General features: G+C 41.4%; 2 protein-coding genes and 1 pseudogene across 7 annotated transcripts in view; 1 reads left to right on the top strand and 2 right to left on the bottom strand.

Moving 5' to 3' along the window:
* Positions 1–2,477: 2,477 nt before the first annotated feature.
* LOC147822290 (elongation factor 1-alpha 1 pseudogene) lies at positions 2,478–7,307 on the bottom strand (annotated as a pseudogene). The gene has a single exon (XR_015445898.1). The product of XR_015445898.1 is annotated as an elongation factor 1-alpha 1 pseudogene (transcript).
* Alg11 (ALG11 alpha-1,2-mannosyltransferase) lies at positions 2,478–15,268 on the bottom strand. 2 transcript variants are annotated; one of them, XM_021257811.2, is made up of 4 exons: positions 14,978–15,268; positions 11,980–12,210; positions 9,617–10,548; positions 2,478–7,969 (listed from the first exon to the last, which is right to left on the bottom strand). In XM_021257811.2, the coding sequence occupies exons 1-4, from the start codon at positions 15,019–15,021 to the stop codon at positions 7,698–7,700; spliced, it is 1,479 nt and encodes a 492-aa protein (XP_021113470.2). In that variant the 5' UTR covers positions 15,022–15,268; the 3' UTR covers positions 2,478–7,697. The 2 variants fall into 2 exon arrangements, with proteins under 2 accessions (XP_021113470.2, XP_012927453.2); XM_013071999.3 differs by having other exon boundaries at positions 14,866–15,208.
* A 76-nt stretch (positions 15,269–15,344) lies between these two features.
* The window catches only part of Atp7b (ATPase copper transporting beta), a 90,008-nt gene continuing 80,780 nt past the window's right edge, over positions 15,345–24,572 (top strand). For 2 of the 4 annotated variants that reach the window (XM_021257809.2, XM_021257807.2), the window contains exon 1: positions 15,678–15,971. Coding sequence is in view for 1 of the 4 variants with exons in the window: in XM_004844131.4 (XP_004844188.2) it covers positions 15,918–15,971 (54 nt within the window). In the remaining 3 variants the exon portion in view is untranslated. Of the gene's footprint in view, positions 15,615–15,677; positions 16,207–24,572 lie in introns of those variants that run through there. The other 2 variants (XM_004844131.4, XM_004844134.4) reach the window with 2 other exon arrangements.

Genomic DNA, 24,572 nt, shown 5'->3' with positions numbered 1-24,572 from the left:
CTGTAGCAGTTGGTACTTACCAGAGAAACAGATATATAAGAATTCACAAGATTGGCTTATAATGGCCACCCAGAGTCAGATGGGAAGAGTGCAAAAGGCCTGTCTACACGCTGCAGATCCAAAGGAGCTCAGTGTAGTGTCCCATACAAGTCCCTATCAGGAGGCCAAAGGGTCTTCAATGGACAGCTGAAGGGTCTGTGCTGGAGGCTAGAGTCTGTACTGGAAGACTGAAGATGATGTTCAAGGTGAAGATGAAGACTGGAGCTCCTTTGAAGAAAGAGAAGAAGCAAGCCTTCCTTTGTTTCCCTTTTATAGCATTCTGGAGACCATCCTCCCTAGGGTGGGTCTTCCACACCCAGAACTATGCTGAGCCAATTTAGGGGGCAGGTCTTACTCAAATTGACACAATCAACTATCACAGTCCCTAATAAGTGAAATTCTTGGTTTTCCAACTGGTTTTTATCTCAACTGACAAGAAGAAAAAGGCATGTCATGTTAAATATGCACTAAATAATGACTTTATTGTTTTATTGAATTATTTTCAAATTGTTTCAAATTTAGAGGTTATAAACTTCTTGAATGTAGGAACTAGATCTGGTCTTTATATCTTATAATGGTCTTACTTAGCACAGTGTCAGAAATGTTTCTTGAATGAAAAAGATACTAATATATTTTCTCATTAAAATTATAAGGTCTTTGAGGCAGAAACTTGACTTTTTGGTACTGATCATAATTTCAGTGTTGAACACGTGCCTGGGGAGTTAACAGATATTTGTTAATTTAAATATTAGGGGATGTGTCTGCTGCTAGGAGGGACAGGGTGGCCATATTTCTAGGTAGTAGAATCCCATTTGAAATATCTGCTCTGTAATAAAATTAAGATGGTACATTGGCTGGTACACTGTTGGGCCAAGAAAGCAATAATGAAGAGGGGTTGTTCAGATTGTTTCTGAGATCTGCTTAGTACATACATTTGGTATATTTTTCACTAAATGTGAGGAATGCAAATATTAGTAGTCACTTAACTGGGATGTGTTTCAGTGTTTGGTGCTTTAGTTCCTGGTGACATCTGAGGGGATGCTCTTTCAATGTGATACAGAATTACATTCTACTCATTTAGGAGAATGCTCAGTATGTTTGCATCATGATGCTGTTGACTATTTAAAATGTCCTCACTGTTGTGTTAACTGCAAACTGGGTAACAATCGGCCCACAGGGATGGACCATCACTAATTCTGTAACTCTGTTAGTGGTTAGTATGTACATCTTTATTTACTTTCAGGACATTGGTGCAGACTCAGTTAATGAGTGTCTTCATGGCACTGCCATGCTGAACAGATTTGTAAGCATAGGGAGTGAAACCTGACTTCTGAAAATCTCCCAAAGACCCAAAGACCAAGTCCATCAAAGGCAAGAAAAAAAACCAGCTTAAGAATATCAGGTTTGCACCCATGACAAAGTACTTGGCTAAAATCTTTTAGGTAAGAGCCACCAAACCTTATTCATCCTAAGATCTTGAACTCCTTGCTGTTAACTAGAAAGTATTTACTCTGATAAATATACTTATCTGTAAGGTTTTTCAACCTGTTTTAGCCCCTCCTCCATCTTAGCAAAATTATATACATTACTTAAATCATGCTGAGGGATAGCTGATGATTTCGTTTGGGTTTTAGGCCTGGCTGAATGTATTAAATTGAAACTACTTGATCAGACTTACATGCGTTTGTTTTTTTGGGTTTTTTTTGAGATAGCGTAGTGCTGGGATTACAGTCTTGTGCCATCAAGCCTAGCTTTAGAATCAGTTTTACTGGAAAAATCAGCATCTTGCTACCTATGTGTGATAGCTATCAGACTGCTCATCCCTTAAATGGTTACCAGTATGTGTACCAACCCTTCAGCCTCCCTTCCCAGTGTAACACATACATGTAGCCCAAGTGAGCACACAGTACTAAGGTACTGGAACTGATGCTTCTCCAAAGCCAAAGGTGGCCTAAGATTTAGGGTGGGGAAAGAGCAGAGAAGCAGTGGGTGTGATGGGGCAATGTACAGACACCAACTGTATGACATCTTGTGAAGTTATATAACAGAAGTGACTTTTCTGTCAGAACCATAGATTTAGCACAGATACTCTTATTTCTATTAGTCCTGGTGTCTAGGGCACATTTACGTAATAAACACAAATATTCTGAAGGCACTGATACTACTAGCCTACAATTTTGCCTATAAGATGATCTTTACAATATCCTTGAAATGATTAAAAAGTGTCTGGGGGGCCGGGGATCTAGCTCAGTGGTGCTGTCACCTGTCTTGCAAGCACAAGGTCCTGAGTTTGATTCCCCGGTACCAAAAGAAATAAAAATTTAAAAAACAGTGTCTGGGTGCTCGGGTATAGCTCAGTAGTAGAGCACATGCTAATGCACGACACCTTGGGTTCAATCGCCAGCACCAAACACAAGCAAGCATACACATATCTGGAATGTTTTGTATGGCTGAAATATTTATTAATATAAACCTAACAACCAATTCTTAGGTATCACAGGGAAGAGTTTTATTTTTCTTTATTTATTAAAAAAACTTTTTTTGGTATGTGGAATAATACTAGTACATTAGTAGACTACATGAAAGGTACAAAAGGTACCATACTGGGAAACATAACATAGATGATAAAAAATCACTTAAGTCATATTTAGATACCAATAGATTATATGCCTATTAGATCTAAATTACATTAAGATACTAACAGATTATTATATAAAGACTATGTAACATATACATTATAGTGCACAACTGGAAATAAGAATGGACACCAGCTGGGCATGGTGGTGCATGCCTGTGATCCCAGTACTAGGGAAGCTGAGGCAGGAGGATCACTGCAAGTTCAAGGCTAACTTGGGCTACATAGTGAGTTTAAGGCCAGCCTGAACTACATAGTCAGACCCTGTCTCAAAAAAACAAAAAATATAAAAAAGAATGTAAACCCTCACTGCTGTGGGTTCAAAACACAGCATTCTTGAAACACTACAAACTGAAATCTTAGAGGAATTCAACAACCATCCAGAAGATGTTCAGATGACAGTGCTTGACATACTACTTTGACAGTTTTCACAGTATCGGTCATTCAGAAAAGAAATAAAATAAGCATAATACCATATTAGCAACACTGGAAATGAAAATATATGCAAATCACATTTTATGATGTGTTTGTGACACATAAAATTCATTTTGAAGAAATAGCTTAAGAATGCTTTAAGGAATTCCAGAATTCTTTCTTTTCTACATCTTCTACCACTGTTCATTTCAATTTCCTTTAGTCCCATAATTTTGTGTAGACAGGTAGGCTGAATAGGCAATACCATCAATCTTACCTCAAAGACTAGGTATAAAATAAAAAAAGCACTTGGCTAAGAGTCATAAAAACAGGCTATAATCCTGATTCTGTCCTTATATAGCTTTGTGACACTGAGGGAGTCTAGAAGTTCTTTAGATTTAAACTGTTCTTGTCTGCAAAATTGAAAATAAGATAAATTAGGCTATAGAATTTGTAGGGTTCCTTCCAGCTTCAACTTCCAGTCTTTCTTTGTAAACTGAATGACCTCCCAACATAAAGGTATGTTGGTGTGCCACATCTGGGCTTATCTGTTTCACTGTTTTGTCATCTGATGACAGAATATGGGCTGCAGCAAATCAACAACATACAGTAATTGAGAGTAGAAAATGAAGCTGAATGGATCAATGAGTAGCTGAGAGAAAGCTACAAAGGAATAACATACATCTCCTTCACATGCTCCTAATACAAACGTAAATCAGGGGGTCAACTGACTAAACTAGGTGTTATGCAGGCAGAAACATGCCAAAACGTTTTGGTCTTACAACCAAATGTGCAAACACACATATTTACCTTTCCATGCTAGTTATTCAGGATGGAAAGTAAATTTGTATCGATCCCTTGCTACTGGCTTAGGAACCATGAATCCAGTGTTGTAATGCACTGGTAAAAACAAGACTGCAAAGACATTTACTATAGGTTGTTACCTTTAATTAAAGTAACTTTTACGATTTCTCACTTTCCATCTTAGTATCAAAACTCTAAAAGGCAGTGAGGACAGGCATTAACATCTCCAGATTACACATGAAAATCTGTGACTCAAAAAGATTAAGGAGTAGCATTAATATCAGAAGGTCAGCTGTCTATAAATGATGAAGCATAGGTCTGGCCCAGGTATGCTAACCACTATTCTGATGGTCTTTGCAGAATGCCACCTTGTCATCTTACAATGCATGATGCTGATCACATACACTGTGTGGACTTGTCTGCACATACCGTACTATCATCACTGTCAGAAAAACAACTTATCTTGCTGTTCTCTTGAATGAATTAAAGCTGATTTCCAGTCTCTGAGATGCAGACCTCTGAGGGGTTGATGCAAAACCTATCCAAATGTGCTGGAATGAAAACAAAAAGCTATTCTTACAGAAACCTACTTATGGAAAAGACTGCTAGACATTCCTTGGCCTTAACATTAGTACATACACCCAAGAAGCAATCAGCCAGTCCCAACTCTTGACCATACTCTCTGGAAACATGATTAGATAAGCCTGCTTAAAGTTTTTTCTTTTAAGGAAATTATTAGGTACACTTAAAAGATTAACTCACCATGTTGTTTAGAATTTAAATGTACCAGAGAACTTTGGGGGTTGAGGATGCAGCTCAATGATATAACACTTGCCTAGCATGCACAAAGCCCTGAATTTGATCCCAGCACCAAAAATCAAAACCAAACCAAAATAAAACAGAATTTTGTTTTCAAACTGTCAGAGTAATTCTAAAGTGCCAGTTAATCTGCCATCCATTTTTCTTTCAGTGTTTATTTTCTAAAAGGAAGTTTTTAGCTGAGGTTATAGCTCAGTGGTATTTACCTAATGTGTGAAGCCCTAGGTTCAACCCTCTGTACTGTAAAACCAAATCAAACCAAACCTTTAAAAAACGTAACGAACAAAAAAATCCTATAATTTTTTCTTTACTATTTCCTAAACTTATGTGAAAAATAGTATTTACTTTTTTTTTCTTTTGGTACTGAGGATCGAACTTGGGTCCTTGAGCTTTCGAGGCAGGCGGCGGAACCACTGAACTAAATCCCCAGCCCCAAAAAATAGTATTTAGAAAATATGGATGGATCATTCTAAAGTTCAAGATTATAGGCTGGGTGTGGTGGTACATGCCTGTAATCCCAGTACCTGGGAGGCTGAGGCAAGAGGACTGTCATGAGTTCAAGGCCAGCCTGGACTACATACTAAGATCATGTTTCAAAAAACAAAAACAAACAAAAAGATTATAATTTTTTCTTTCAGATCTGTATTTTCCATTTTTTTTTTGTTACTCTTTTTGTTTGTTTTAATGGGTCTCAAAATTCTGTGACAGATTTTTGGTCAAGTTGTTTCCATTAAAAAGTGTTGATTGGAGAGCCAGTGATCTAGCTCAGTGGTTTCGCCGCCTGCTGCGCAAGCGCAAAGACCGGAGTTTGATCCCCAGTACAAAAAAACAAAAAACAAACCAAAAAACAAAACAAAACAAAACAGGCCGGGGATTTAGCTCAGCAGTTTCGCCACCTGCTGAGCAAATGCAAGGACCTGAGTTCGATCTCCAGTAAGTTAAAAAAAAAGAAAAAAAAAAAGTGTTGATTGGGCCGGGGATTTAGCTCAGTGGTTTCGCCACCTGGCGGGCAAGCACAAGGACCCGAGCTCGATCCCCGGTACCAAAAAAAGTGATTTTTTTAAAAACACAACCCCACCCCCACCCCGCCACATATATATGGTCCACAAAACATTCTCCTTTCCCTCTGAAGGTTTTACGATACGCTGTTATCATTAACCACTCTATTAAATTTAAATGGCCAATTGGGAAAAACAGTTCTGAGACCGGCCTCCCACCGCTGATTAAGATTGGGGTGGCAGGTGTTAGGGATAATATTCATTTAGCCTTCTGAGCTTTCTGGGCAGACTTGGTGACCTTGCTAGATCCAGCAGCCTTCTTGTCCACTGCTTTGATGACACCCACATCAACTATCTGTTTCATATCATGAACAGCAAAACGACCCAGAGCTGGAGAGTGAAGAGAAGCTCTTGCCTGGGCTTGCCTTGAACCATGTCAACAATGGCAGCATCACCAGATTTCAAGAATTTGGGGCCATCTTCCAGCTTCCTACCAGACCAGTGATCAATCTTTTCTTTTATCTCAGCAAACTTGCAGTGTGAGCTGTGTGGCAATCCAGTGCAGGGGCACAGCCAGCCCTGATCTGGCCTGGATGGTTCAGAATAATCACCTGAGCAGTAAAACCAGCTGCTTCCATTGGTGGGTCATTTTTGCCGTCACCAGCAACGTTGCTATGACAAAATCTTTGACAGACACATTCTTGATGTTGAAGCCCACAGTGTCCCCAAGAAGCGCTTCACTCAAAGCTTCATGGTGCATTTCAACAGACTACTTCAGTTGTGGCATGGACTGATGTAAAGGTGACCACCATGTTAGATTTGAGACCAGTCTCCACTTGGCTCACAGGGATGGTACCAATAACCACAAATTTTGTAGACATCCTAGAGAGGCAGCCACAAAGGCTTGTTGGTTGGTTGAGTGGGTGGTAGGATGCAATCTAAAGCTTAAAGCAGTGGGGTCCCACTGGCATTGCTATCTTCATGTGTAAACTTCCACTCTTTGAACCAAGGGATGTTAGCACTTGGCTCCAGTATGCTGTCACCATTCCAACCAGAAAGTGGCACAAAAGCTACTGTGTCAGGGTTGTAGCCAATTTTCTTAATGTAAGTGCTGACTTCCTTGACAATTTCCTTGTATCTCTTCTGGCTGTAGGGTGGCTTAGTGGAATCCATTTTGTTAAAACCAACAATTAGTTGTTTCACACCCAGCATGAAAGCCAGAAGGGCATGCTCACGGAAGACACCAGCTTCAAATGCACCAACACCAGCAGCCTGAGATGTGCCTTTAATCATGCTTTTGATAAAATCCGTGTCCTGGGGCATCAATGATAGTCACATCCTTGTTGCTCTCAAATTTCCACAGGGAGATCTCAATGGTGATACCATGCTCAAGCTCAGCTTTGTTTATCCAAGACTCAGGCATACTTGAAATCCTTTTCCATCCCAGCAGCCTCCTTCTCAAATTTTTCAATGGTTCTTTTGTTGATGCCACCACATTTGTATATCAGATGGCCGGTAGCAATGGACTTGGCCGAATCCACATGTCTGATGATGATGATATTGATATGAATCTTTTCCTTTCCTGTGTTGGTTTTGATTTAGCAGTGGTTTTCACACTTGTGCTCTCATAGCAAACCCGTTGCAGAAAAAAAAGCTGTATTTTTCAGTATTTGAAACCAAATACTAAAATAAAATTTTTATATAAGATATGTAAGATTATCCTTTCCATTTAGGTAATTTTGACTTTTTCCACTGAAATGAATACCCTGTCTATATAGGTCTTCTGAGAACACTGCTCAATCTGACTTTATTATAATAGGGAATGAGTTTAGAAAAATATTTACATTAGAAGGCATTTAGTCATTTTATTATTTTTTGGTGCTGGGGACTGAACACTGGGCCCTGCACATGCCAATCACATGTTCTACCATGGAGCAACACCATTAGCTCTGCCGATTTTATATAAGATCATCCACACAGATATGGCATTACTCAAATAACTTCTCCACAGATGACAGGAATGACACTTCAAACTCCTGATCAGAAAATCTCCTTACAGATGCACGAGCATTTTTTCTGATTTCCAGTCTCTTCTCTGCTGACAAGGAAAGAATATAGGCCATAGTCTCAGCATAGTCTTCTTCACTCTCAGCCAGAAAACCAGTTATCTCTCCTTCATGAGGAACGACAATGTCAAGCTTCGGGCCCCCTGAATTGTGTGCAAGGATAACCATGCCAGCTGCCATACACTCCACCACTCCTGAGAAAGGGAGAAAAAAAACCCATGTAGTTCTTTATGTTTTTGAGTGAGTTCATAAGAATGAGGATAAGCAGAAACTGTCAAAATTTTTTGAGACTTATTAGAAATTTAAAGACATATATGCCTATAAATCTGTTCATTTAACTTCTCTGATGCAAACAGAATGATTTTAAGTTTTCAATTTCCAAAGCTTCACAATAAGGCTGCTTCATTCTTATTTAAAACAGACAAGGGATATAAGTCACAAAATTTTAAGAGTTTGAATTATGTACATTAGCAGAATCAAGCAAAAATGTGAATCATCTCAGCAAAGCATAATGTTGCTGGTGCTTTTGTTGCCGCCTCCATCTCTGCTATGCTCAACAGCAGGGATGAACTAAATGGAGGCTTATGCACGAGAGGGTATAAATACTTCAGCTGGCCTTTCTTACCTGTATTTCTGGGAGAATTAACCCCCCCCAGAAAACGACTTATTAAGTCATCAATTCTCTGAAGGACACATAAGGTTGATATCATCCTAGGTGCATAGGAGAGAAGTTAAATCATTCTTTGAACACTGGTGAAATCCCTAGAGAGGCATTCAGTGCCTCAGATTCTGTGTAAGGCTGGCAAGTATCCCTTCATATTTTCTCAGAGGCCTCCAATGATCAGTTATTCCTCCTCTTCCCTCCATGATCTGCCACCTCTCCCTTTCTCCTGGCCCCTTTCTATCAGCATTTAACATAGGTGAGGCTCCTAACACTAAGAAGGGCACACATACACACACCCTCCTCGAGTCACATGTCCATCCAGCCATCCTCTCTTCTTTCACCTCCCTTTCACAGATACACTTCCTGACAGTGTGGTTGCAACTCAATGCTCAACTTAGCACAATTTGACTTTTGCTTCCCCTTCTCCCTCGACGCTTGCTTGTGCACCAATGACCTCTTTTTTTTTTTTTGGTACTGGGGATTGAACTCAGGACCTTGCACTTGCAAGGCGGGCGCCCGAACCACTGAGCTAAATCCCCAGCCCATCCAATGACCTCTTTATGTTCCCCTAGAATCTGAGCAGTTTGAGAATTTGTTGCTTTTTTCCTTTTCCTGAAACACTATTTTCTGTGGTCTCCAAGGCACTGGAGTCTGCACATTTTCTCCAGCCCTCCATTCTCTTTTATATCCACATTCATAGGGCTTCACGACTTGGGCAAGCACAACTGTTCACTCCCTATTTCCAGATCAGGTCCTTCTCATCAATAGTAGATCTACTGGACACAAGTAACTAAACTTCTCTGTCCCTGAGTTTCTGTATCTATAAAAAGGAATTATAAAGAATACTGTCAGAGGATTAAACTAGATAATGCTTATAAAAACTCAACATAATGACCTGCACATAGTAAGTGGTCAAGAAAAAAAAAATTTTGGTAGCAGCTGGGGATTGAACACAGGACCTCACAGATGCTAGGAAAGCACTCTACCACTAAAATACATCCTTAGTCCAGGTGTTATTAACTACTGTCTTACAGGGTCTCAAATAAGCAAAGCATTCTTGGTGGATTAGGGAAAGAGAATTAGGACTTGATGCAGACTTCTTCTATTATCATTTTACAAAAAAATGTAAGGAGTACATCTTGCAGCAACACACAAATTGTTTAAAAGAAAAACTCACCGATTCCAAAGTGCTCATTCCACATGGTATGCAGGCCAACTGTTGCTTCAGACAAGTACTTCTTTAACTCATCAAATGGAATGTTTATTTTAAATTCCACATCTTCTTGAACTTTTAAGTCCTCACACAGTCTTCTCAGTTGGTTCACTCTAAGTTCATCATCTTTGTTACGACAACCTCCAATGAGGACAAGTTTAAGTAATGCAGGCGACTCAGCCACCTTCTTACTCAGCAATTTAGCAAAGGCTCTGATCTGCAAAGGATGATTCTTTTCAGGCCTGAACTGGCCAATGGAAATGAATAAATGTCCCGGGATTGTCTTTTTCTCATGTAAAGGAATGTCCAGAAATGTCTGCACATCACAAGGCGGATACACAATGTTTGTGCAATTCCCAACCTTCCACAGTGAGAGAATATGGTTTAAGGTCCAAGAAGAATTGACCATGACGACATCACTGCACGAACCAACAAGTCCATAAATAGAAGCAAATAAATAGTAGTAGATGAGTTTTACTTTGCTGAAAAAAGGATTCCTGCTAATGAAGGCTGCATTATTAAATCTAGCATCTTGATTCTTCACTACAGAGAGCATGTCAGTGCTGATAGTGGGATAATGAACATAGCTTCCAACTCGGCAACCCCCTAGGTACTTAAACAGAGGGAGTGTGAAAGCATATCCCATTGAATCAATGTAAATATCAGGAACACACTGCAGCAGCGCTTCCCAACCAAGGAAAATGGATCCCAGGCTTTGGCCTAGCAGTGTGAAGCAAGGATAGCGTGAATCTTCCACAAGGTAGCGTTTCCTTAAGAAAACAAACTGCACTCGTTGGATTAATCTGATGTTAAATTTTCTGAAAGCACCTTCTAGTATCTGTTGACCGCTGACATTAACATCACCAGTATAAACAACATAAACTGCTTCAGGATACCTAAGTAGAAAATAATAGTTATGAATATCATTAGTTTAGGTCAAAATCAAGCAAAAAGTTGGAGACATTTTTCTCACAATCATAAAGATGCTTATTTTTATACTAGAAAAATATTTTGGGGTTTTTTTTTTGAGACAGGGTCTCGCTGTGTAGCCCAGGCTGGCCTTGAACTCATGGCAATCCTCCTGCCTGCCTCAGCCTCCAAAGTGCTGGGATTATAGGTGTGCACTACCATGCCCGGCTAGAAATTTTTTATTGTTTTTTCTTCATTGCATTTAAATTACTGACTCCCTGTTTCCTGAGTTTTCTACTGTCCAAGGACTAAACTTTCAGTTCTGCAAATGAAATCATGTGCTAATGAAACCACTGTCTGAATGTTTGTGTCCTCTCAAAATTTGTGCTTTGAGACCCCATCCCCAACATGGCAGTATTAAGAGGAGGGGGGCCTCACAATGACATTAGTGCATTCATTCATTAAGCACATGCTTCCCTGCTGAGCTACACCCCCAGCACCTTTGTGCCTTCATGAAAAAAAAGCCTATGGGAGACTATCTGCCCCTTCTACCCCATGAGGATACAGCAAGGAGCAACCTATGAAGCAGAGTGAGTCGCTATCAGATACTAAATCTGCAGGTGCTTTGATCCTGCCCAGACTTTCCCAACTCCAGAGTTGTGAGCAATAAACTTGTTGTTTATAAATTACCCAGTCTAAGGTATTTTGTTACTGGAGTTGGATCTGACTAAGATTCTATACCTTCTGGATTTTTGCTATTTCTTCCGTTATGGATTTAAGATGGAGAAGACACCAACAAAAATCCTAAATTATCAATGAGAAGATTATATTTTTAGGAAATACTCAATTATTTTATTTTAAGGGGCAGGGTGTGTAACTCATTGGTACAGTACTTGCTTAACATGCATGAGGCCCTGAGTTGAATCTCCTGCACTGCAAAAATAAAAAATGTTATTTTAACATTCTCAGTATAAAAATGGTCATGAAATATTAATAAAGGTCTCATAAATAAGAACCAAAGTTCATTAAAGGTATTTTTATATGGAATTATAATTCTAAAGCAGTGCTCAGAGTTTTATCTGAGAAATGCAAACATGTTTGAAAAGCTAGACCTTTCTTTGAGACAAGGTCTTACTATGTTACTCAGACTGGTCTTAAACTGCTAGGCTCAAATGATCCTCTCACTTCAGCTTCTAGAGGACCTGGGATTATTCCACCATATCAGGTCTAAAATTCAATAGGATCATATGAGGCAGGTAGGCCTATGAGAGAAATATTTTCTTATTAAAAAACAGTTAAAAAAAAAAAAGGAATTCCCGGCTATGAATAAGGTAAAAAAGAAAGATGAATTTCTGGGTAATGATTTTTTTCTGTAATGGCAACAATGCACCAAATTAATAAGGAAGACCCATACATACTTTTTCTGCAGGGTCCTCAAGGCACACCATAAAACTCTTTCTCCTCCTCCACCAGCATTGCAGTATGGATGAAAAAATGCAATCACCATTTGGTTTTTCCCATTTTTGCTGGCTGACATTGATCTTTTCTTTCTCTGTAGCAGCAGTCTGATTCCCCAAAGCACAATAACCAAAAATACACATAAAATTCCACACACAATTAGCCCAGGAAAAAATAATGAATAAAAAAACCTAAAATAAGAAAGAAAAGGTAAAAAAATCAATCTGATGCCCATTTAAAAATATACTACAAATTAAAGACAACTTTAAAATATTCACTTTATATATTAGTAGAAACCAGAATTTTTGTAGTGTGTAAGCTTGGTAGCAAAAAAAAAAGAAAATACTTATAATATTTTTTTCTTTGTGTTTTACCACTGAGTTGCAATTTTGAGACAGAGTCTCAGTAGGTTACCCAGGCTGGCAGTCAGTCCCTGATCCTTCTGTTTCAGCCTCTCAAGTAAATGGCATTACAAGTATATGCCACTATGATTGGCAATTTTTTTTAAATTTTCAAAATTCTAGCCAGGAGTAGTGGTGTGTACCTGGAGTTCCAGCTACTCAGGAGGCTGTGGTGGAAGGATCACTTGAGCCAGTGGTCAGTGGATCTTTTACCTCTTCATTTTGTAATATAATGCCTTGATAGCTCAAGTTTGTCAGTTATTCTTTCAAGTAAAAATGTTGTTTAATTCACCATTGCAACTAAGACAATCATATAAGAGGTTTTCCTTGAGATAGCCATATGGAGGTTTATCCATCCCCCTTTCCTTTTTGTTATACAGAACATTACAGAGATATATATACTCAAGGATTGAGATTTAACAAAAGCAATAATTTGTATATTTTATCACAGATTTACTTTAATTATTTTTGTTTTCGGACAGGGCCTTGCTATGTAGTGTAAGCTGGACTTTAACTTGCGGTAATCCTTCTGCCTCAGTCTGGCACATCACAGACACTCTTGGTTAAAACTGGCTTTAGCGGGTAAATGGTGGTGAAAAACACAATGACAGCTTGGCATCATTACCCTGATTTGTGCTAAGGCACTATTATCCACACTACTTTCATACCATCTGTGTAAATGTCAACCTAGTGAAAAAGGCGAATGCTACCTTAACATTATGATAGAGTTTTGACCCTTAAGACTCACTGAAAGAGTCTTGAACCTGGGTTCATGGGTCCATGGACCACACTTTGAAGACCACTATCTTAAAAAAGTGAATAGAATTTAACAGAAGTGCTAAAATTTGTCATTTATTTAACATTTGGAATATACAAATTCATAAAAGCAGCACTATATAATGGTAGGGCAGTTTGTTTTTCTAGTGCAAGCTTTTAAAAGCTTATTTTATTTAAAAAGCAGATGACTCACAATCTAAAGATTTTTATGACAATTTCTTCAAATGATTTATGTAGGCAAATTCAGGGTGTATTTAACTCAAAATTAGAAAAATTGCCACATTAATGACTAAAGTTAAACCAGTCCTTTCAGTCTAGTTAGTTTCAAAGACACACAGGTTCTGTAAATTTATTACTCTATAGTATTTGCACATCAAAATTATCCATTATACAATGTTTAAATATAAAATACACAACGTTATTTATCCATGTTTAAACAGAAGGCTTTATAAAAGGTAACTATTCAACAGTGGGTCATCCAGCAAACATTTAGGCATAATGTATAAAGCAGGAGTTAGGGACATTAGGTATGGCAGGGAAGAACACGAGGCTCCGAAAAGACTTTCTCATTTAGAATTTTTTTTTCATTTAGAATATTTTATATAATGTTTAAACAGGGAAACATTAACTTTGGCGAGATTATGTATAGATTGCTTTTCACGAAGCTATGGTGTGAATTATAAATTTCATCCTGAATAGAAAATATATGGGTGTTAAGAGAACACAGCAGGTACAATATGCTACCATTGATGACAAACCTTTTAGAGACCAAGTGCCCAAACTGCAACCTCAAACCCACTTATTTATCGCAAAGTACCAACATTGCAATTAAATCTGCACACTGAGGTTTTAGTATAGAAAAAAACTCACACAGCCCCGTGACGTCATCGTAGAGCGGGCTCTGCATGTCTGCTACGGCACAGTTGTGCCATAGTTCGCCACTACTGGCTAGGTCTTCATTTTATTAGTGTAGGGCAAGGCATTCAAGATAAAGCAATATTACAACAACGAAGGTGGAAAAAAGTCAGCGTGGAAAAAAGTCAGCGTTTTCACCAAAATGTTAACAGGGGTTATTACCAGATGGTGGCATTCCTGATGAATTTTACTTACCTACTTTCTAACTTTTCGACAAGAAACAATTTCTTATGTACGTAATAAAAATGAAAGCAATATTTTATATAACTATTTTTACATCAGAGAAAATAAATCAATGAATAATAAGTACAGAATTCATCCGTGCACGGAAATGCACGCTACTTGGGAGGCACAGGTAGAAGGACCGCGCTTGCCTAGCATGGGTTTAACGCCCAGTAACGCAAAAAAAAAACCAAAAACAACTTTATAACGAATGGCAGTTAGACGAGAAGGACTAGTTTTTTCACTGGCGAGACATGATAAATTGGAAAATAATCATAAAGGAAAATGAAAGAACATGAGTAACTTACGACAGACTAACTGGATTGGGAAGAGAAAGGAAAAACTGAAACAAGGAAGAAAATGACTTCTTCGCCACTAGCGAGGCAGGTGACAAACACTGAGGTAATCTGTAGGTAATCTACTGCCTAGATAAGCAGTACCGTAGTGGGAAAAACAATGAAACTAGGTCTCTAAGACCTAGTCTGTTCCAACCTATCTGGGAGACCCGAAAAGGAAAGACCGCTCACTAACCTGAGGAAATATCCTAGATTCATGCCAACGCAGGCCATTTCCCACAGAGTTTAGCTGTACCAGACCGGCAACTACCACTAACGTCTGCGAGCCCAGTCTACCGGGTCCTCACCTCAGCAACTCATACACACACCAACTGCCTTTGGCAGCCGCCATCTTCCACAGACTCCCGAACTCAGGAAGCTCTTTGACGTCCCTCTTTTCTATTGGCTCTTTAGGAAGCTTGCGATACTCCACCCGCCCTCACGAGCCGGTTGTGTGTTTCAATTGGTTACTTATGGCAGCTTCCCACGGCCTTCCAACCAATAGACTCTGCCAGAGACTGGACATGATTTCCTCTTGGCGCTCACAGACCCCGCCTGGATGGGCGGTACCTTAGCGGGAGTTAGTCAATGAGAAGGGGCGTGGCTTGTAATAGACAGTTGCCGCTCCCGCCCTCGGCCCCTCCCCCACTGGAAGACCCGCTCCGGCACCCTCGCCCCTGCCCCATAGCCTGCGGCCCAGTGGAAATCAAATGGGAGGCCCTTGCGGGTTGCGGATCGATCTTCTGGGAGCAGAGTCCATTCCCGCAGCGGTTACGACCTGCGGCGTCCCAGACCCCGGCGCGCGGAGTCCCAAAGCGGGCCACGCCAAATCCTCTCCCCTGGCGGTAGGGGATCACTGGGATCTGCGTCCGCTGCTGCCGAGTCCTCCCTCCCCCGCACACGGCGGAGATCCCGGGACGAAAGTCCTGAGCGCCTCGGCCCGAGGTAGCGGAGCCCGGGAGGGCGGAGCCGGCCGGCCTGGGTGAGGGTCGGGGACCAAGCGCCCCTCGCGCTCTCACTGCCCCGCCACGTCTGGGGCGCGGCGCCGCGCGACTTTAACCCACAGAGGTGCCCTGGCCCCAAGCCAGGTTGGAGTCGGGTTGGAGTCGAACCGGACCGATGCCTACACAGCCGTTGCTCTTCTTCCAGGGTTTTAACATTGCTCTTCTCCACGCCTCCCACCTGGTGATCTCTGGGCTTTGGGAAGATCAGAGCCCCAAAAGAACAACAAACTAGTGTCTTCGGGGGATGATGCCTGAGCCGGAGAGGCAGGTTTCAGCCAGTGAAGAGGCCAGTCGGAACGTGAGTTTTCTTCCCACGCGGCGTGCACGACTTTGGGGGCTTCCTCCCTGCCTGCAGTCCGGACTGACGCCGGGGGCCCCTGGGACTGCGGAGCGCTGAGGAGAGCTCCAGGGATGGTGGCTCGGGAGCAAAGCTCTCCAGAAAGGGCGGGCCGGTCATAGGTGTTGAAGAACAGTTGGTGACTCAGAACTTTTCTGTTACGCTGTTGAAGGGCTGAGTGAACGTGGAGTCCTGAGTAAGAGGCTTGATTGTTCAAAACTAATTCCCTGGGGAAGTTACAGTCTGGTGCCAGGACTTCTTTATGGTCTATATCCAAGTTCTGCAGTTTAAAAAAATAGCTATTGAATGCGTTCTAATTATATAAATAAGACATTAATGTGGTCTCTTAAGAATGTAAACAGTACAGAAATATTTAGCATAAAAAGCAGAATTTCCGATCTTTTTCTCAATGTACATGTATCTTCATTCTGCAAATACTTATTGAAAACCTATGTTTTAGGCACAAGGTATTGAAGAGTTGATAAAGTGCTTAACATGATATATGTACACAGAAATCTTTAGGTTTTTTTGTGTGTGTCCTTTTAAAATATTTTGTTTTACATGAGTAAAATCATGTACTATTTTCCAGTTAATATATATTTGATATTGTTTTACTGAGTGCCTTACCCAGTTTAATCTCTGCATAAGATTGATGGACTAGAATTTGTTGTTGCTCTACTGTGGACATTCTGTTTTTTGGGGGGTTTTTTTGGTACAGGGGATCGAACTCCGGTCCTTGAGCTTGCAGAGCAGGTGGTGAAACCACTGAGCTAAATCCCCAGCCCTTTTTTTTTTTTTTGGTATGGGGGTGCGGGGATTGAATTTGGGACCTTTCACTTGTGAGGCAGAGGGCAGAACCACTGAGCTAAATCCCCAGCCCTTTTCTTGGTTTTTTTTTTTTTTTTTTTTTTTGAGACAGGTTCTTATTATGTAGTCCAGACTGGCCTTGAAGTCACTCAGGCTAGCCTCAAACTGGAGGCAGTCCTCCTGCCTCAGGCTTCCCAGTGCTGGGATTACAGGCATGTGCCACCATGCCCAACTGGACATGATCTTTGCACTTGACTTTTAATGCCAACACTTGAGTATTTCTTTAGCTGTCATAGACACCCAGGCCTGAATAACTGGACTGAAGAGTTGGTTGTCTCTTTTCCGTACATCTCTGAAATTAATTAATTCAATGATACAAGTATTATCAAGTGCCCTTTAGTAATAGTGAAATTATGTCTGAGTTCTGGTGGTGTGGGAATGAAAGATAAGCAGATTAATGGATGGGTAGAGAGGCTTGTCTGTAGATGATTCTAAACAGTGTAAAGGCAGCATTTGATCTGGGGTGTGAAGACAGCACACATTGGGGAGGAGTGACTGGTGCAGAGGAGACATGTCCAACCCCGATAAATGCCCAGCTGGAGAAAAAAATCCTTATCCTTCCAGATCAAGCACAAGTCCTGGCGCCTCTCCGAAACCTTTTGTAATTGCCCTGGCCCACGTTGACCTCACCCTCTTCTGGATTCCTTGATAATAGCCTTAGCCAATGTTGTAGATCTTACTACGTGCTAGGCATTGTATTAGACACTTTATATTCCTCTATGGGCACTCTTCCTTAAATCCTTACAACCCCTACCCCTTTGACATTGTGGGGATTGAATTTGGGGTCTTGTGCTCATGTGCTCTACTACAGAGCTGTACCCCTGGCCTTAAAACCCTTTGATGTGGGGTGTTTTTGCTTGTTTAGTTATTTGTGCTAGTGATTGAACCCTGGGACTTAGACATACTAAGCACATATTCTACCACTGAGCTTCACCCCCAGCCCTGATATAGGTACTATTATTCTGTGTCACCATTTGTTCAACAAGTATTGAGTTCTATGTGCCAGGAATCCTAGGCACTGGGGTTCCAGCTAAGTCCATGACTCTGCCCTCATATAAACTCCTACTAGGAGTTTATATCCTAGTAGGAAATACAAGGAAAAAAAGGGCAAACAAATAAATGGTCCTGTTTCAGGTAGTACTGGTAAGTACTGTGAATAAAATAAGCAGGGTAGGGGCATGAGGAAGGGAATGGATGGGAAAGAAGATTATATTTTTAAGTGCACAGTCAGACAATGCTTCTAGGGGAGGTGGCATTGGAGTAAAGACCTGAATGATTCACTTTTCAGGGAAGTTTTCTGGGTTAGGAAACCACAAAGTGTCCAATTCCTAAGGTAGGAGTGTGATAATCTAAAGTACAGATTTGATCTTTGTCCTGTTTCTGGCACAACTAAAATCTTTGACATTTTCTGAGTGATGGAGCAGTATTTTGTTGTTCATAATAAGCTCTATTTAACACACCTGAGTTTCTGTAGCGAGGTGGCCCCTGATAAACCCCTAGATAGCTTCAGGATGGGGGCTAGTTACTACCACGACACCCTGGTAATAATAGTATGGAAAGTGCCTTCTTGAGTTATGTTTGTCACACTAGCAAAGTATCCACTGTAGAGTTGTGGACAGGCCCTGGATTTATAGCCAGACCTTCAGAAGTTTAGGTGCCCCAGATTTGGTGACTGGTGTCAGAAGGGGCAGTCTTGTGGAACTGAGCCCTCATCCAGTGGACTTTCCCACTCTGCTAACTCCAGATAGTGTTGGATTGTAGGGTAGTCAGTTAGTGTCTGGAGGGATGGAGAATTGTTGGTATGAAGAAATGCCCCACCTATTTTGTGTTGGAATGTTGTGATAAGAAATAGTAGAGAAGGAGTGACCTGAGTGTTTGAGGAACAGTAAGAAAGTCAGAGTAGCAGAGGGAAGGGAAAGTGGTAAAACAAGAGGTCAGAATTCATTATCATTTTACAGATAGGGGAACTAAGGCAGAAGTTAATTAACTTGCCTAAGGTTTCTTGCTAATAAGAGACAGATTTATGATTGAGTCCTGGCCAGGCCTCTCTGCCTTTTTTAGGAACATATTACCTTCCAAACTTGCTTGATACCAGGTCATACTACCTGGTATTGTTATGTAAAACAATGAATATAGCATATCTTCTTAAAAGTAGGGACCAGTGGGCTGGGATTTAGCTCAGTGGTTTCGCCACCTGCTGCTGCGCAAGTACAAGGACCCAAGTTAGATCCCCGGTACCAACAACAACAACAACAACAAAAAAGGGACCAAGTTTATATCATTTAAAAATTACTCTCACAGTATGAAAAAAAGCCTCACAGTTGTTCTTTTTTTTTGGTACGGGGGATCAAACTCGGGACCTTGTGCTTGCAAGGCAGGCAGGGGAACCACTGAACTAAATCCCCAGCCCTCCCAGTTGTTCTTGAATGAATGAATGAATGAATGAATGAATTATAGTATGATTTCCACAATGTTTCCTCTTCAGAGGTGTCTCTGTGAGGCACTAGTGACCAGGTGACCTGGTCCTTCAGTATTCAGTCCACAAACATGAGACGCCTCTGTTCCGGTCTGGTCAGTCGGGGGGATGCAAGCATGCAGAGAGGTTGGCTCCTCCTGTGTGTCATAGGTGCTAGGACAGGTGTCTACACTGTTCCGCACCCACAGAGGAGAGGGAGCAAGGCACATGAGAGGAACTTGAAGAGGAGGTGGTGCTCCAGTGGGTCCTGAAGGAAGAGCAGTGCTGACTGAGCTCACATAGCATGGAGGGCAGGGTACTGCAGGCAGCATGTATGAAAGCGCAGAGGACTGGGAATCGAAAGAAGCTCTTGGGGGCTGGGAGGGCTTGGCAAGGCTGGAGAGTGATTTTAGAAGGCCCTGTTGATCAGGTCAGCAGTTTGAACTTTACCCCACAGGCTGGAGTTAGTGTATGGGGAAATAGTCTGAGGCCCCCTTGGGGAGGAGGGAGAACCCAGAAGGGGAAGAGTGGGAGTTGGAAGACCACTTGGAGACTGTTAAAAGCAGTCATCCCACATCCACACAGAATCCATGAAAACCATGGAAGAGCTGGGTGTCAACTCTGTCCTATCCTGATTCACAGTGGCATTGCCTTAGAGTGGGCTGTCTAGACCCCAGTGTCCAGAGTGCCAGAGATCAGGGGAATCCTAACTCAGGGTGCAGTTCTAAGTCACCTGGTAAGCTAAGGGTGTGAGAAGCTGTATCTTAAATGTCTTTTGCATTTTTCTCTAAATCAGAAGGATGGTTATGGGCTAGTGACATGATCCCTGGCCACTGATACCACAGCATAAGTATCAAGGAAGTATCCAGTTCAGGTGACCTTAGTATCATTTTTATCTATAGGAGAAAATTAGAATCATAGCCAAGTGAAATTCCTTTTTTTTCCCCAAGTTGAATTCTGAAATGTCTGTTGCTTTTTTGTTGTTTGTCATGCTGGAATCAAACATGGCCGAACACATGTTAGGCAAATGCCCTAACACTGAGTTACATTCCCAGTATCAAGGGTTTTTTCTTTTCTTTTTAAAAAAACTAAGTTGAAAGAGAAAATATGAGCAGAGCAAAGATTGGTGAGATAGAGTGCTAGCACAGAGTGTGGGGGTGGGTAGTGTTGAGGATGGAACGTAGGACCTCGAGCATGCCCATTAATGCTCTACCACTGAGCTAATTCCCAGCCTTGCAACTATGACTTAACTGTTTCTTCCTCCTCCTCCTCCTCCTCCTCCTCCTACTTCTCCTCCCACCCCCCTTTTGGTGCCACAGATTGAACCATGCACTTTTCCACTGAGCTACACCCCCAGCCAAATACAACCCAGAAATTGTGAAATCTGCCCTTTGAGAACATAGCAGATTTGCCAGTGCCAGAAATTCAGATAACCACATAATTGGAGCTGCTAGTGATTTCATATCTTAGTTGTTCCTTCCAGTGCCTTTTACTTGTCCTTTGTCAACTTGGTGTGACTCTAAAATGGTCACTATTTGCAGGAGCCCTGGGCTCATTCTCTGCTTTCCCTTACTCTCAACAGATTTTCTCACTGGGAAATTGACTCCACTGGTTATGCTTTTCTTCAGCTTTCTGCCTGGCTTTACCCACCTACTCTCCAAATTTTATTAAGACAGGGATTTAGCTGGGCCAGGGATTTAGCTGAGTGGTTTCACTGCCTGCTGCACAAGTGCAAGGACCCGAGTTCGATCCCTGGTACCAAAAAAAAAAAAAAAAAAAAAGACTTACTACCTATTTTTATCTCCTTTCTGGAATCAGATGACAGGCCTGCCTCTTTTTCAAGGTCATGACCTCTACCAGTACTCTTGAACCCTTCCTCCTTATCTGTCTGGAGCTTTTATTGGCTGTTTCCTTTCTTCCCCTTCACTCTTTCCCTTTTTTTCCCTGTGAAACCATTCACTCACTTTGCTTTTGTTCTAAAATCCTTCCTATTACCATGTGTTTCCCATTTGCTATTGTTCTTTTTTCCCTCCTCTTCTTCCTTAGACTTTTAAGAAGAGAGCTCTTCAACCTTTTGGTCACCAGGGACTGATTTCTAGGAAGACAAATTTTCCCCAGACTTGGGTGTTAGTTTCTTCTTGTTGCTGTTGTTGTTAGTATATATTTGAAATACATAATAATTATATTTCTCAGTACTAGCATCACTGCTTCAGCTCCATCCTGGATCATCAGGTGTTAGATTCTCATAAGGAACATGCAACCTAGAACCCTTGGATGTCACATCACAGTAGGGTTCACACTCCTATGAGAAACTGATGACCCTGTTGATCTGACAGGAGCAGGTCAGATTTCCACGCTTCCTGTAGAGAAGAATGTATGTTAGAGAGGTATGTCGGATAAATTAGCAAGATCTTGTTTATTTGTCTGTAACAGCACTAGAGCTTTGTGGGGTTTTTTTTGTACCGGGAATCAAACTCAGGACCTTGCACTTGCAAGGCAGGCACCAGAACCACTGAACTAAATCCCCGGCCCACTAGAGCTTTGTTTGTTGAAGAGAAATTTCAAGTCTTGCAGAGGTTCATAGGAGTAGCTTTCTCCTTTTGGGTGATCTTGTTCTTCAGACAGTGTAGGTGGGACTGGCTTTAATCTAGAAAAATGAACCCAAGTATCTTATCTCTGCCACCCTTACTGTAATAGGTATGGCAAGGATCACTGAAAAGGGGCCCTTCCATTTTGGCTTTAACTGGTCATCAGGTGTTTCCTCTCTCCAAGCTTTTACAAGCACTTGTTCTCTAGGGTGGACACTAGGTGGTCACCCTGGGCCAGGAGCTGGCAGGACTCTGTTCCCATACATGTGGATAGCCTAGATTTTAGAGATATTTTAAGAGTCTCATAGTCTCTGGGGCTACTATCATACCAGAGGATAGAAATGGCCTTCTGTGTAATTTCTCAAATGAGCTCAAACTTAGCCCAGTTTTGGGCATGTTATGAACCCTCATGAGTGCCATTGGTAGCAATTGGAGCCAGGACTCAGACATCTCTTGGCAAAGTTTTGCCAGAGCTCACTTTAGGGTCTGGTTGGTTTTCTCTACCTTTGTAGAAGATTGAGGCCTCCAAGTGGAATGGAGGTGGTACCTTATTCCTAAAGTCTTTGCCACTCCCTGAGTTATTCAGGGGAGTGGTAAAAGAGGTCCATTGTCACTTGGGTAGTCCAAATTTGGGGATGATTTCTTTAAGAAGCACCTTAATTACCTCAGTAGTCTTTTCTGAATAGGTAGGAAAGGCTTTAATCCAGCCTGTAAAGGTATCAATTAGGACTAGTGTCTGTTTAAATCCTCCACATGGTGGCATATGGGTAAAGTCTAATTGCCAGTCTTCTCCAGGGTATGTCTCTCTCTTCTGTACAGGTTTTAATAAAGGAAATGGTTTGGGCTTGCCCAGGTTGTTGTAGCCACAGAGTGGGCAGGCTTTGCAGACTTGTCAAGTTGTTCTGGAATCGCGGAAAGAAATATAGGGAGACACAATTCGGGTAAAATAATAAAAGTTTACTTGCAAGCAGGCAGGACCACCAGAAACTGGTCTGGTCAGAGTCCGCTCTGTCCTTTATTTTATCATTTCCTTTTATATCTTCTTTTAGCCATTACCTCATTCCTGGTGGTCTTAATAAAATTTGTTTCCCTTTTACTGCTAGTTCCTGTTAATGGTTATAGTCACAGGTATATAACATACAGATGGCACTTAAAACACATACATTGTAAACTACTTTGTTTTTCTCCAGGTTAAATGTTATCCACAGCTAGGTCAAATGGTCAGTTAGCCATCACCTTAAACAACAATAGTTACGGGAAAGGTAAATCTTAAAGGAATGCATTACTTATTCTACTTCATCTGTCTTAATAACTAACCTATGGTTTAAATTTTCTTTATCAAACTGATTATCATTAGTCGCAGTCCTGTGAAAACTCGCGTGACCATTTCCCACGTAGGATTTTATAGCTTGTCCCTGTGTTCCTTGAGGAAGGAACAGAGTGCTTTGTCAGGAATTGGGAATAAGGCTAGAGTCTTAAGGGACTGTAGGGCTGTCCTTTTTTGCTTATCAGACTTTTTAGGGAGACATGTCTCTTTGGTGTCCTTTACAAGACTGTGACCTGTTTGAGAAAATGGACTGCCTCTAGGAGTTGTAGAATTTTTTGTCTGTGCTTTATAAATGATTATTTATTAGTCATCAAGCGCCTCCCCCCCCCCCCCCAACGTTTTTAGAGTGTTGCTGCTAGGGGAAGAGGTTTAGCTGTAGGGAACAGGGGAAGGGGACGTTACCAGAACCTCTGCAGTAAGTCCTAGTCTCCTGCGAGCCACGGCAGCACAGGGCAAATTACAGGAAAGGTAGACAAATGAGACTTTGAGAAGAAGCTGAGCTTTGAGTCTGATCAGTGCTGCTCTGGGCAGCAAAGACAAAAACTTCTAGCTTGCAGCACCTTTTATTCAGTACATAGGGAGAAACAAATGTAACAAATGAATATGTAGATTTCAGTACTTCACATTGGGATAAACAAGGTGTAACAAAAGACGCGTAGGGGGGTGGGGGGGTGTGGAAATCTAAGAACAATGAGGAACTATGCAGATGAAGATTTGGTTCCTCCCAGGGTGTCTCCCACAGGTGTGGTCTTGCCCTGGAGCATCACAGCATCACGGATCACTAAGGTCTTGTTGTGACCGAGGCCAAAATGGAATTATGTCTCAAGGAGGGCCAGAGCTGGCCTGTAGGTAGAACTAGGCCTAATAAAATGATTTTTCCCTAGAATTATGTAGCATTGCTCCCAACACTTAGCTTTAATAACCTGCTATGAATTGACAACTGTATAACCTGACTTTTGATGTCTTTTTGGGACAAAGCTACTTCTATCAGTGAGTCACATACTTCCTCAGGATTTTGGAGGGGCAGGTCACTGATGTTTTTCCTGGTAGCATAGATCTGGAAGATTATTTTTTTATAAGAGTGACTAACTTCTGGGCAGAGGAGAAATAAAGAATCCCTGAGCCCTTGACCCCAGCTCTGGCTATAAATCCAGAAGAGGGATTTCTAGAGCAGGAAATCAAAACGATGCAGTAATTGAATTGGCTCACCCATGATGTCCATGGTTCCCCAGAGGAGATGGTGGTATCCATGGACAGGGGCATTGCAGGTTCCCCTGGGCCTCTTTAGTAAATGAAGGTTCTGGCTGGCTTATCCTCTCTCTGGG

Source organism: Heterocephalus glaber, unplaced genomic scaffold (assembly GCF_053883595.1).
Source record: "Heterocephalus glaber isolate CG9 unplaced genomic scaffold, H.glaber_assembly_v1.0 deba00001666, whole genome shotgun sequence".
Classification (NCBI taxonomy): domain Eukaryota; kingdom Metazoa; phylum Chordata; class Mammalia; order Rodentia; family Bathyergidae; genus Heterocephalus; species Heterocephalus glaber.
The sequence above is the reverse complement of the archived record's forward strand: the minus strand, read 5'-3'. Positions and strand labels throughout refer to the sequence as shown.

Excerpts from the sequence above, each read along its gene's own strand:
- Alg11 (XM_021257811.2), bottom strand. The coding sequence starts at position 15,021 with ATGGCGGCTGCCAAAGGCAGTTGGTGTGTGTATGAGTTGCTGAG. Across the intron at positions 12,211-14,977 it reads TGTGTGTATGAGTTGCTGAG|GTTTTTTTATTCATTATTTT; the intron begins GTGAGGACCCGG and ends TTCTTATTTTAG. Across the intron at positions 7,970-9,616 it reads GAATGAGCACTTTGGAATCG|GAGTGGTGGAGTGTATGGCA; the intron begins GTGAGTTTTTCT and ends TCCCTTTCTCAG.